Source organism: Nesoenas mayeri (genome assembly GCF_963082525.1).
Source record: "Nesoenas mayeri genome assembly, chromosome: Z".
Taxonomy (NCBI): domain Eukaryota; kingdom Metazoa; phylum Chordata; class Aves; order Columbiformes; family Columbidae; genus Nesoenas; species Nesoenas mayeri.
In genome coordinates, this window is record NC_137542.1 from 6,298,011 (window position 1) to 6,311,870 (window position 13,860).

The following is a 13,860-nucleotide window of genomic DNA, read 5'->3' on the forward strand; positions in this document are numbered from 1 at the left end:
TATAACCTATGGACTGTTCAAGGAACTCAAGAAATAATCATATTCCATTACAGGTCTTCTCTCAACATTCAGAACATTGACTGTAATCTGCCACATTGGCAAATGGTAGAAAATTCGTAATCTGAGGCAGAAAAAAAGTATAACAATCATATGAGAGAGACACTGATGTAGAACATGGTGTCTCTTTACAGCATTCTGGTGAAGTATGGGAGTGTTTGCTTGAAGCTCATCAGTTCTTGGTGAAGAGGAACATAGTCCTGGTTGTTCCTACTACAATAAATAGTAATCTGCAGAGACAAGTAATAGAGAGAGCTCTGTACACCTTAGGGAACAGAGCATTCAGTGTTTGCTTTATCCTACTTCCACAACCAGCCACGGCACCAGGGGAGGCATCAGGCAAAAATGTCAGGGAAGGAACAATTTCCATGTCACCATGTCCTCTTTTTGCACCAGAAACAGTATCTTTATTTTCAGTGCAAATATAGAAAAAACTTTTGTTGTTCTGGCACCTGAAACCTGGTTCATACAATTATATTGTCAGATAGCATGCAGACATGAGGATATTGTCTCTTCTGCTTCTGTTGTTTTCTCATTCTTCACTAAATTAGTTCCAGAATTGAGCAAGGACATTCTCAAATTGCCAGAAAAGCTAAAACCCCCTGATAGAAATTAATCCTCAGTTTCATATTTTGAATTATTGGAAAGCTGAGTTTTCAAAGGACAGTTTGAAATCCACTAACAAGCTGGGAAGTGGAGGACCAGAGGGGGTCCTGGTTCCTGCCCCAATAGCTGAGATGGTTCCTGAGGCAGCCAGAAGCGTGTGCTCACAGTCTCCGTGGGACAGCAGGTCACTGCTTAGGACCAGCAACTTGATCACTTTTTGTTAAAGCTTATAAATATTCCTACGGTGCAATAAAATGAAGGGACACGCACTGCTGTGTCATTACCATGGATCAACAGTTGCACACAAACAACTCAATTCAGTTGCAGATTATTTCTTAAATCCTGTAATTTCCTCTTCTCAATTAACTAGATAGCCTTGTTGAGAATATATCTTCAGGAGTAACTACAGTGCTTTTGAAAGCTTGGAAACTGCTCTTAGCTTACCAGACAACCCATTTTCCTGAAGTGATTTAAGAACCAGAGCTCCTCCCTTCAGTGAAGGTTGAAATGTATGACACACTTGCATATTTCATCCCAGCTGAATGATTTTTTGTCCAAAATCAGAATTGCTCCAATACAATCTTTCTCGGAAGGTGACTGAAGCAGTTTCCATTCCTGGAGAATTAATTTATCCTTACCAGCTATTAACAAATTTGACATTCCTGGCAAATGATTGCCTCCTGTGTGACTGGAGAACAAGCCCAAGAGCTTCACAGTAGAGTTTTGCACAGCATAAGACTTTGGAACAGTTTGTTTTATGCAATAACATTTTAAACTTGGAGACTACATCCTGATAGCCTGTTGACTGCACCTTAATTGCAGTTTAAATTATGGAAGTTGTGCTTGTGCAAAGGCCTCCGTCTGAAAGTTTACTTATGGCAGCAGCTTCTACCTGAAAGTTTATGGGCAGACTGTATATATAATAAACACATGGATGTGATATCAGAGTGATTTCAGCTGCTGCTGAAACATTGCTACAGAAAATGGAACACAGGAATTATCTGAACCCTTGGCATAGCTTATTGTGTCACTGATGCTTATTGTTGAAATAGTATTGAAAATGAATTTGTATCGCAAATGAATTTGTATTGAAATATTCAACATGCTCTTGTCCAGCATGCATATACATTAGCAGCATAGCCAGTTGTGTAAAGCAGTAAAGGATTTTTGACAACCAATGTTAGCCACGGCTTAAGTTTCATGCATTATTTTGAAGGAAAGTGGGACATTCACACAGCATTCAGTCAAAAGGACTAGTCCTGCATGCCAAGCCACCAATGGCTCTTTTTCCAGTACTGGTTTGTGGAATGTAACCAAGTACTTATGATTACGTATGATCAAATCTATAATCAAATGATGTTGTTTGAAAAATCTGTCAAGATTGGGGTATATAGCTGCAAATCCTGATGAAAGATGGCTTGGCTGAGGCCCACGTCTCATGAAATTGCCATTCTCTACCTGTTTCCAACAGAAACTCTCACTGAGAAATTGGACACATCATTTTATTTGCGCTTTCTTTGCCTGCTTATAAAGTGCCATAATACTTTCCAGAAATACTGTGAGGATAATGACTTTGAAAGAAGGATTTTAAAAAATGCAATCTGTTTCCACAAAATATTTGAAATTAGTTAGCTTCTAATTAACTTTAAGTTCGATTTCTATGCATACTTTTTTTTTTCATTTTTATCAGAATTTTATTTTTGAGTATTGGTTTATTTTTGCTGCTTCCTTTTGCTTTTTCTTTTTCCCACTTCTCAGTTTTTAAAAACTTACATTCTTCAGAACTTTCACTTCTTACAGAATTTAACTTTTTCTTTTATTTTTTGCAAAAGTAATGTACGCAGTACTCAGATACATACACAATATGCTCAGACAATAAAGCAATAAGTGCTAGAGAGAAAGAGGACAAATGATACCTACGATTTCATTGAACAGCAGTAAAATGATGCAGTGGGGGCAAGCTCATGGTTTACATCTAATTACCAAGGTCCCATTTTTTATGCAAATGGAAATTGGCTAATTGTAAACTGGATACAGGAAATTGCTAACAAAACTTGTGTGCTACAGGACTATAAAACTATTCCATCACTCCACCAGGAACAGCCAATTCAGGTTTATTTTCTCATATGTTCTTAAAACGCTGAAGGTCTTAAGGTAATTTTTCCCACTATGAGCAAGCTGACATAACATTTGCTGTCACACATATTATAAAAACCCATTATCCTAATCCTTTTTGCTCTTCTTGCTTGCCATTTCTTCCAAGGGATTACAGCAAACTAACTTGCTACCTTGACTTTGAATAACAGTACATGCAGCATAATTTAAAAGGAGGTTTATTTTTATTTATGTAAAAATTAAGTAAGATCCCAGTGACATGAAGTGTTTCTATTAAGAAATTATCTTTGTTTCTCATTCTTTGTTTGACTTTTTTTCTCTCCAGGTGTACAGCTTTACCCTCATTCTTCTGACATTCTTTTTCACATAAGTATCTGACAGGGAAATCAGTCAAATGGTTTTAGAAAAAGCAGACACGCTGCATTTATTGCACCCTTATTGGCTTTCCAGCAGAATATGTACAAAAATACCAAAAAGCACATCATAGTTTTATCTGAGTTTTTTTTCATTGCATCTTATTTTAACAACTGCCTAACCTTCAAATGCTTACTGCTCCTTAGTAATGTAGAACAATTTACATGAAAATCAGTTACTATAAAATATTCATAGTTAGTAGACAAAATTATTTCCCCTGATAAATGCTTATGAAGGTTTGTCTCATTGGCATGACTAGACACTCAACCCAGGGTGTTCTAACCCTAATTTAATAGTCTTGGTTATTCAGAAGCTTAAAGGTCTTTTATTTCGTGGTACTAATTAAGAATTCCTCTCTGTAAGCTACCCAAAGAACTCTGGACATGGTGTCCACACAAAGGAAGGTGCAAGAGTGGTCTTGTTGGGATCTACCATGAGCCTCTCCTGAGCTTAGCAGATGGCTTGTTATCAAGATAGGAGTTCCTCAGGCTGTTATAGTGAGTGTCTTGTTGATTTACTGGGCAGCATTTTTGCCTGCTGCATAAAGACTGAACCCATGGCTGCCAGCTGTTCTGCAGTAAAATTTTCTAATAGGGGCACTTTTATGAATAGAAGTTTAAACACTGCTTTATAACCAATAAAACACTTAGTAATCCTTCAAAATTAAGTACTCTGGAGAAAAAACAAACTCTGTGAATTCTATAATACAGGATCCCCTAGCTATTTCACATGCTGTAGTTAACACATTAGAATCACGTTTACCTCAGTATATTTGCGGTAGCTTTTCTTTCTTGTGGCAGAAGATCAGGGTCTCTCAAAACTTCTTCCAGCAAATTTAACACATTCATTTTCAGCTCATTGTTCAGCTCAAAATCCTACAAAGGAAAACAATTTTACTTCCTTGTGTTTTAACAGTGTTGATCAAATAATGGAAAGGATATACTTTTGTGAATTTTGCCTTTTTTTTTTGTTATCAGGTTTTAGGTTCGAAAATATTTAAAAAACTTGGAAAGCTGTTGTAGTGAACAGTCTACAAAAGCAGGAACCCAAGGCTATAGCTTATCTCCTTTTCTGATGTTTATCGTCTGTGTGGAAATGAGCAAATCACTTAACCTTTCTCTTCTGAAGTAAGAACCACATCTCACCAATACCCACAAAATCTTATCCTCCCTCTGTAGTGACTATAGAAGCAGAAAAGCAGTGTAATTGCAATACTGAGACCACAGTCTAGCAAAGCTGGACACTGTTTCTTTTCACTGTTTTATTGAGTTTCTCTGTTTATCTGCCTCCCACTCTGGTATTTCTTATCTCATACTCACCCTTTTGGAAAGGTCTGCCTCTTGTTCCGCGTAGTAGAGCACTCAACCTAATAAGCTATATATATTAGACTGGTGCTCCCTGCCACTGCACCTAGCAGCTCCAGCATTTTCATTATTTCTGAGGCAGACTGACATCTGACACAGGAAAATCCAACAACTATTTCTGTTGATCTCTCATATTGGAGGAAATAAAAGAACAGAGCAATATACGAACTTCAAGGTGGAAACTTACAGGAGCAGACTCCAAAAATGCTTTTATTGAGCAAAAAGCTAGCATTTTGATTTAAAAAAGCCCTTAACCCCAAAACCTTCAGACATCTAATGCATCATAGATCTTCCTTGATAACCCACGGTTACTTGTGAACAAGACCATGTTTGTGGCAAGGCCCTGCTTGTTTCCATGGGAACAGAAGCCACAAAGTTATTGAAACTGGGAATGTTAATTTTCACAAAGAATCAGCTGCCATCCTTTCTGTTGCAACGGGGTCCTAAAGGGAGAGGGTTTCTGTAGACACGTGTCTCTGAGGAGAACCACCCCTGGTGAAGACACATGTCCTCACAACATGTGTTTCACTTGAGGGGGTGCACGGGCATCAGAGCGCACCCGAAGTCACATAGGAAGGTGATGCTTAGTTTAGAAAAGGGATGAAGTCCATAAGGAGAAGGATGCATGTTCATCAATGAAAAGTGTTGTCACAACCACACTTAGAGCACTTTTTGAGAAAGCTTATTGCTCAAAATGTCAGTGCTCAGAAAGACCTTGCTGGCACCCGCCAGCAATGCCCTGGGCATTTCCCTCCTGTTACAAGCATTCTTCTTTTACCCTTCAAAAGTCTTCGCAGCTTGGCCAGAACTAATTCGTATTTTGAAACCAACTAGTATCTGTCTCCTCATTTTTGGTGCTGTTTGTCCATGCTAGAGGATGCTGTAGAACAGCAACATGTGCAGGCTTTGAACGACTACATATGCCTCAAACTAGCAAAAAAACCCCAAACAAACAACAAACTGCATTGTATGTGTTTTATAAAATAATTTTTCTGTAGCCATTGTCCAAAATGCCCTCTTTAGAAACTGTTTTAAGCCTCTTGCACAGAGATCTTTTATTCATTTACTTAGGGTATGCAAATGGATTAATCAGTGAAAGCACGAGGAATGTATTATAACCAAACTACACGAGAGCACTGTTCACTCCAGTGTTTTTTAAAAGAAAACCATTTGGAATATGAAACTATCAAAAGTTAACTAAAGGAGAAACACATGAGTCCTGCACAAGCTTAAGCAACCAGTGTAATCAGTAATAGTACTGTCTGTCCTGTAGTTTGGTGGTGGCCACCCTATAAAATAAGCTGGGTATCTTTGCTAGTCGTGCTACAAAAATATCATCAATGAACAGAGAAAGTATCCAAGAGCTGACAAACCCAACATGCTCATTTAGCATGTCAGGTAAAATTCTCACCTGCTGCTATGAGCGGGCAGTTCTCAACAACATGATCAGGATTTTATCTTCCAAGTATGCTTCTTAAATCATAATTGGTTGATTATTTTCATTACTGGGTAAGATTTCTTAAGAAGTCTTTATTGCAACAAAGTTTGTCATGAAAAGGTCTATATTTTAAAAGTTATTTAATTTGTGAATCAGGATGGGGAAGCATCTCCTGTGAATATGAGACTTAGTAAAAATGAAGCAGTTTCAGTTTTGCATGTTTACAAGCTAATTCTTATAACTAATGAGAATTAATACATTGCATGTTAATGGAGAAATATGCTGAGTAATCTCCACAAGATAGTAGCCCTGGAATCGCTGGAAAAACTCATGCTGTTGGCAAGCTATACAGACATGCAGTTCCTAGGGTTAGGGCTGTCTTCCACCTCAGGTACAGTGCCTTTGGAAGAACCTTCATGGTGGAAAAATCCACTTCTCTAACCTCAGAAAAACGAGAAGTCCTAGACCCTTTATCAGCATAGCAAGCCCAAACTAGGGACTGACTAAGGATTACAGACAGAGGATAAAATGGTTTGTCTGACTCCTTCAGTCCCGGCTGCTGTCACACCCCCATGCCAGCCTGACCACAGCTATTAGCAGCAGATGTCACTCCACAGCACATCCTTCACACAGGACAGACCTGACCTCATCTCCATCCAGCTCCTGCAGCTGTTTTCTTACTGTCTCAAATCTCCTTTTTGTGCCTGGAGGTATTCTATACAGCAACGTGCCAGCTGCTTCTTATAGTGTGAGGAGGGAAAAAATGAGAAAAGGTGAGATTCAGAAGAAAACTGGAGAGCTAATCTATTTTTCTGTTGACGTTCATGATCTAGAGGGTACTGAGAGTCTGTTGTGATGAGCAATATATTTAAAAATCTAGGGAAATCATTACGCTTAAACATGTACCTATACTTAACTCTATGAGTTAACATAAGAATTATACAAACACAAAACCACTTAGCAAACAATCGCAAATATAATTCATAGACAAGTATCTATAAATACATGCAGGTTATATCTGTGGTATGTGCACTATATAGTAATATGTAATAATATATTACATGTGTATATTATATCTATTTATAGTATAGGGACACAGAGATTTATATGTAGCTATATAGAGGCCTAGATATATTTTATATTGTATATCATATCCCTCTGTATAATTTTAGACCACTTTCACAACATTTTTATCTGTTGTATCACCTGTTGATACATCTCACCATTTCTTCCAGCCATTGGAAGGACTCACAACAAGACTCTGCCACCATCCTCTGCAGCGAAGGCTGTAAGCTCGAGGAAACCTGCTATACATTCAACTTGCCGCATGTGTTAGACTACCCCAATGTTCAAAGAGACTTTTAGTTGAAATGCACATATCACGGAAGGAATACAGTCAGTGAGACAAGGACAACTTAATCTTCCAGCAGGCACATTTAAATTTGGCAGTGATCTAATACTCCATCAGGGGGCACATACCTCTAGTATATTTTTAAGTCCACAGTAGCCTAAAGATTTGCATGTCTTACTCGAATTTTCATTTGACTTAAGCAGAGAAATTAACTTAGATTTCCAAGCAAAATTTAGACTTTTATATCAGTCCACTACTGCCAGTAACAGGAAAATATATTTCCTCCTTATTTATTTAATATTTACAGTGCAAAACAACTTATGAAATGTGCTTGTGTAGAAAAAAATGACAGCTGATGAGTTAGGCAGGAGGACTGCCCTGGAGTCTCCTAGGGTAAGAATAGGGTGTACGAAGTTCCCAACTGATCAAAAGCACCATGCACCATGTTCAGCATCACTTAATGAAGTTTCCAGCAGTAGAAGACTGCAGCAACACAGGGAAGTGTATTCATTTTGCTGTCACCCACATGCGCTATGAAAGCAAAAGCCTCCTTTGTAACTACAGAGCACCAAAGTCAGCACGATTACATTTTAAGTAGAGTCATAACCAGCCTGTTGATCAATACCATTTACAGGATTAGACAGCGATGTTCTTTTTATAAAATGCAAGCATATTCCCTTGCAGGAGGAGCTAGGAAAGCTGTGCTACAATCTGAGAAGTGCAGCCCATTCCAGCTGAGTTTATAAAAAGACAAAAAGAGGAGGATAAATTAGCAATCAATGGGCAAAAGACACTGCAGCAGAGGCAGCAGAAAGCAAGAAAAGGTATGTAGATTTAGAATATGTAGCAAGAAATATATAGATTTACAATCAGTGGTTTTTACGGTGAATATAATTTTTAAGTTTTGATGTAGGGTCAGTGAAACCTGAAAAGCTTTTCCTCCCCTCTTCCTTTAAATCTTCTTCAGTGAGAGGAAACACTCTTTATTTAAACACTGTGAGGAAACCTTGAATAACCCAGACAAATCAAAGGGAGATAAAACCTGAGAACGTAATTTATATTTAAGTATGTCAGTAATAAAGACCACAGATAACTCCGGAGGGAGGAAAGGGACAGGCGGGGACAAGGGAAGGAATCGTGCATGGAGGGACCACAACAAAATTCTAGAGGGAACCCTTTCACAGAGTTGCATCACCCAATTTCAACACAGCGCTAAATGCTTCGTGTAAAAATAATCCCTCCTAAGTTCAGCTTCGAAACCAGAGCCAACCTTTCAGCTCCTCAGGCACTTGCTTACAAGGCAAACATGCCAACTGGCAGGCTGGCTCCAGTGCCCTGTGATTGCCATGTGAAGGGGAGGAGGAGGACGATGAGTTGTCAGGATAAATGTAGCTCTACTCCCTCACGACAGCCTTCGCTGAATGCATTTGGGCTCGTTTTATTAGTTTCTCTCTTTTTAGTTCTAATTTCCCGTTGCATAATATTATGCTCTGAGGAGACCCGAGAATGGGAAGTTCTCCAGATGCTCTGGCCAGCACTGGTGGAATGTGCCACCCACCCGAGCATCACACCCTGAGCTGGCAGGGCCCGTCATGGGTGGGAGGAGGACTCTACCCAGTTGACCCAGAGTGCCTCCCAGGCTGGAAGACGTTTTTCGAGCAGGGAACGACTGGAGCCAACTGTTTTCCAACCCAGCTGACAGCTTTCCAGGCCAGTCCCCAGACTCAGCACACACAGCCCACGGTCTTTCCACAAACGCTCCCAGATGTAGCTGATATTATCACTGCAAGAAAGAAGAATCGATGCCCAAAATATTTTCCTAGCCACTTCGCTTTGTCTTGTGAATAACTACACAGTGCGGATTTTTCAATCCATAAACCACAGGAGAAAATGAGGAGGGATGTGTTAGATGGAAACAGGGAGAAGCAGAAAATAAAAACATGGGGAAAGAACAAGTAGTGGTCATATTTCTAAAACCCGAAGTAAGCAGGGAGGTATCAAGTAAGGAAAAATGTCAGGTAAAGACAGAAACTGGTGGGACTTTCACGTAATAGGTGTAGATAGGAAAGCTTTAAGAGGCATCTGCAAGAGAAAATGCTCTGAGGGAAAGGAAGAGTTAAATTAGTGAAGGGAGAAGAAGAACCTAATGGAGGACTAAAAATGCCAGATGTGAAAGGGAGGGAAACGTGCCCACAGAGCTAAAGTCAGGTTTTGGATGTCTCTGTGAGTACCCATACAAATCGGAGATGCTGTGTGCAGACTCATCGGTCTTTGCCCACAACTGCAGCAGCAAACTGGAAATAGCAGATGGGCACAGACACCAAGGAACACTAGCATTGCTACTGGCTGCAACTGATTACTTCAAATCACAGGCTAATGATAAAATCCTGCTGGGAGCCCAATTTTGGAGATATCCAGGAGAGGATAAAGATTCGCTGAAGGACTGTTTACAAGGAATTTGGAATATTTTTAAATAGATGGGATTTTCCCTACAATTTTAATATATCTGCTCTCATGCCAAAGTATAAACAGATAATTATTTCAATGGTATCAGTGGAGTGACTCAATCTCCTACACAGCAGATCAAATGCTATCACAGTTAATCTGAGTTACCCCAGTGCTGCAGTCCTCTAACACTATTTCATTTTCAGCATAAAAGCACAGACAAGTGTGCTGGGAGCAATGTTTATAAATTCACCTGCAGCAAAACATTTACAGACATGGAAGGCAGAGGTAGAGGATATTGCAACTGGCTATCAGGAAAATTCATCACTGAATTTGAAGTAAGTCTGGCTTATTTCAAGAAGCAAGGAAAGGACAGGATCTTTGTCTTCCAGTCAGTTTCAAGTGCAAAGAGACAGACAACATTTGGGGAAGAGTGCCAGTCCTGATTCTTACAGTATCAACGTTAGCCTGTCACTCCTGATGGGATATAATCAGGTTAAAAGTACCAGCTATGTTAATAGCGTGACTGGGTAATTCTCAGTGGATACAATAAAAACCTCTCCTTACCCAAGCACTGTGTAACTCTGTTGTACAAAGAAACCTGGAAAGAAGAATCTAGCCATTACGTATTGTCAGATTAAAGAGTCCAGGACAGACAGGAAATGTGACATCCCTGCCTCATAGTCCTGGGATGCGGTACGTTCAAGAGCTTTGCAGAAAGACCTTAAGCGAAGAGGGACCTGTCAGGCTCCGGCAGAGGCGGGCGCAGAGCACCGCTAATTCGTTTGACTGCCTGCAAGCTTGGCTACCATTCCAGGGGTGACTCATGTTCCCTGAAGGGTCATGGTACAGCAAACCTTTATGCTTCTGCGACGTTTGGACAGAGCACAGCAACAATTAAGTGGATTACTCTTCAATGCGTAAGTTTATGCAAACTGTATTTCTTCATTAAGTGCCCAATGGCACGCTGGAAGGCTCACTCAGGGTTCCCTTGCTCTGCCTTTCTCTGGGGCAACCTCTCTGTTTCTTCAGATCACAATTTGCATCATGATGTCTGTTTATTTCAGAAAGAACCCCAGAAATGTCTTTGCTGTTTGAAGGCAGAGACCACGGATCCTAGGGGTTTATTTGAAGCGTAGTTAAAATATCTTACTATCACACAACAAGTGTAGCTTAAGTGTAATCTGTTCACATTTCTACAATAAACTTGGTATAACTTTGCCAGGCAACATATTCATTACTTTATGCCTTTAAATACAAGGCAAGTGGGGCTCATATAAAGGAATTTTTATCTTATTTTTTATTCCAATGTACAAAATAGAATTGGCCAATTCATGTGCACTAAAACTATGTTTAACCAACTGAAATAATCTTTGTTTGGACAATTCTCTATATACGGGTGTCCTCCATAATCCCTAAGTGCTATCAATAACTACATCTGCAAGACTTTCTGTTGAAAACCCATCACAGCTTCATCAGTATGGGTGAGAAAATGACTTGCAGTAGATTATTGCACAGCTGGAGCAAGACAGGCATCAGGCACAAGATCATGACTTATACTCTCAAAACTCAGGCCTTGATCTTCTCCCCAGATCTTGTGGTAACTTCATAACTCACTGACACTGTCTGGCAGCCATCTAGTTTGTTAAGATTTACCAATTCGCTCCAGCTGAGACCTTCAAAGAAGCCAAGGGGACCAAGCACCCAGCTGTCATTCAAATCTGGGAAGTCTCTTCATCAGCAGATGCAAAAGCTTTCTCCTTGGACAAGCTCCATCTCAGTCTGCTTGCTGCAGAAGCGGAAAAAGCCCTTGATTTTGTAACATGAAGTGTTTAGATAAGAGACATGGTAGTATTGTTAAACAAAGAAAATGAGGCTGCAAGACCTCACTAGGATAATGAAAAATCACATGAAGACTTTCTCCTCTTGCCCTCCTTTTTCCCTTCCTATTTTTCCATCTCTACAGGAGTCAGTGGGAGTTTTATCCTCGTGAGACCTTTCCGTTCACAGCAACGCTCTTGTCTTCACAATGACTGTCTGCCTTATCATTTGTGTTTTCGTTGTTTACAACAGGAGAATCCTACGCTGTTCCTTCCTCTCAACTACATTTTAAAAATGAAATGTAAACATGAACATTTTGCTGTTATTTTGGGCAAAAAGAAAGCTTTATTGGGCTGTAGGTTGCTGAATGAACAAGACAGAGAAGAGTAGGGAAAAAAAGAGGAGGGATAGGGAATGAAAAGAACTAAAATGTAAATAGAAACCCCTTGAAAACCTACACGAGCCATCTTTCACACTGCACTGGTTTTGGATGGTGAGTCCTCTTGCTCCGTGTGGTAAAAACAAAAAGTATGTGTCACATTATGTGAGGACGATTTTCTCCAAATTTTTATCTGTGCCTTGGGAGCTCCTGGAGACACTAATTAGTTCCTTCTGCCCTCCCGAAAGGGCTGAAGGTCTGGCATTATCACTATCAATGTAGTTGGAATTAAAGTGAGGCTCCTACAGTGTATGACCCAAGTTTTAAAAATAATCAATCCTTTTTCTAAGCATTGTTTAGTATGATTTCAAGATAATAAAACTGCTTTGTGAAAGCACATACTCACTGAATAGGCTGAACTGTTGATTTTAAGGATTCTGTTTTCTGGCCATAGACAAGAGGCTATTCTCAGATAATTTTAAAAAACCCACAAGCTTTAAAAAAACAAAAAACACCAACAATAAATCCCACAACCCTGAAACATCCACAACTGTGGTTTTGACACAGTTGCAATATACTGTAGGAAGCTAATTCATTTCATAGCCCAGCAGAGGACAGACTCTGCAAACCCTGGGTAAGGATTTGCTGGAGAAAAGTGAGCAAACACAAGGCTTTGAACCATTTGTTTGGATAATTCCTCTCTCTCTCAGTTCCTACACTAACTCTGACCCATGTTATTGCATGTTTGAGAGCAGCACTCTTAAGCAAGCCAAAGGGATCCAGAGGGAGGGATGGAGGGCAAGGCTAAGTGGGATGATGTATGTATGAGCACATTTAACAGATGGTTGTACATTAGTCTCTTTACATTGCACACATTCTGAACATAGCCTGCGTACTCCTATGTGACAGTGCAGCACCTCATGTGCTCTGGGCACCAGAATACAATAAATCAGACCAATAATTCAGGCAGACAAATAACGTGCAGAGAATTGACCGTCACTGGTGGACCAGGGAGCACCAGAACAGAGTTAGCTATGCTGCAGAGTTACTCACACACTGCAACGCTAAGCATGTCTGTAGTAGCATCTTGGACCCTAAAGAGAGAACTGAAGAAGGACACACAGTTTACCCATCTAATGTCTTTGCTTCTCTTTACATCTACTTAAAATGAAACGTCATTTTGGCAGAAAAAAGTCTGTGCAGCAGGTCAATTTTAACCAGCAATGACCACAAGGATCTTGGGCACATCACAAGGAGAACAGCCTACCTGACAGTGGGAGAAGCCTCTCCCACAGAGAACAGAAATTGCCTGTTTGGTGTCATCAGTTTTTGTAGCAAAAGCAAATTCAAAGCCAAGTGGAGAGAAAAGAGTATCAACAAAGCATAGTGCACTGCATGTTTATCTTTACAAATATCAATTTATTTTGCTAACTCTTTTTTTCTTTCTAATAAGAGAGTAAGACCTGCCCTTGGCTGCTGCTGAAGGTGAAGGATGTCCCAACTGCTTTAAGTGGCCGAAGAATGATGCAAATACCTTAAAATGTAATAAAGTTTTTGGCAAGTCTGTTGATCGCATAGAATTTTAATACTTACATTGTTTTGTCATTTTTGAAATCTAATAAACATTTCTTCACCAGACACTGGTGGCTAAAGGTTCTCTGGCTTGCAGTTTGTCTTGTTATTGTAAAATGAGGCTCTGAGCTACTGCTCTCCCAGGACTATACATCTTTACTGCCAACATTTCATACTATTTGGCCAGACAGTAATGCTTCAGTTGCCTTCCTTAAAGCAGTCCTGTCCCATATTTTTTTGGCAGAAACTGGCCAGTCATTTCTGGTTTGCTGAGGTCTTCGGTCCTTTCTTGCTTCCT

General features: G+C 39.8%; 1 protein-coding gene across 1 annotated transcript in view; it reads right to left on the reverse strand.

The window, feature by feature from the left end:
* The window catches only part of RASGRF2 (Ras protein specific guanine nucleotide releasing factor 2), a gene marked incomplete at both ends in the record, with an annotated part of 125,256 nt that overhangs the window by 12,229 nt on the left and 99,167 nt on the right, over positions 1-13,860 (reverse strand). The window contains one exon of the mRNA XM_080362400.1: positions 3,955-4,067. Within this exon, the coding sequence (XP_080218526.1) occupies positions 3,955-4,067 (113 nt within the window). The remainder of the gene's footprint in view (positions 1-3,954; positions 4,068-13,860) is intronic.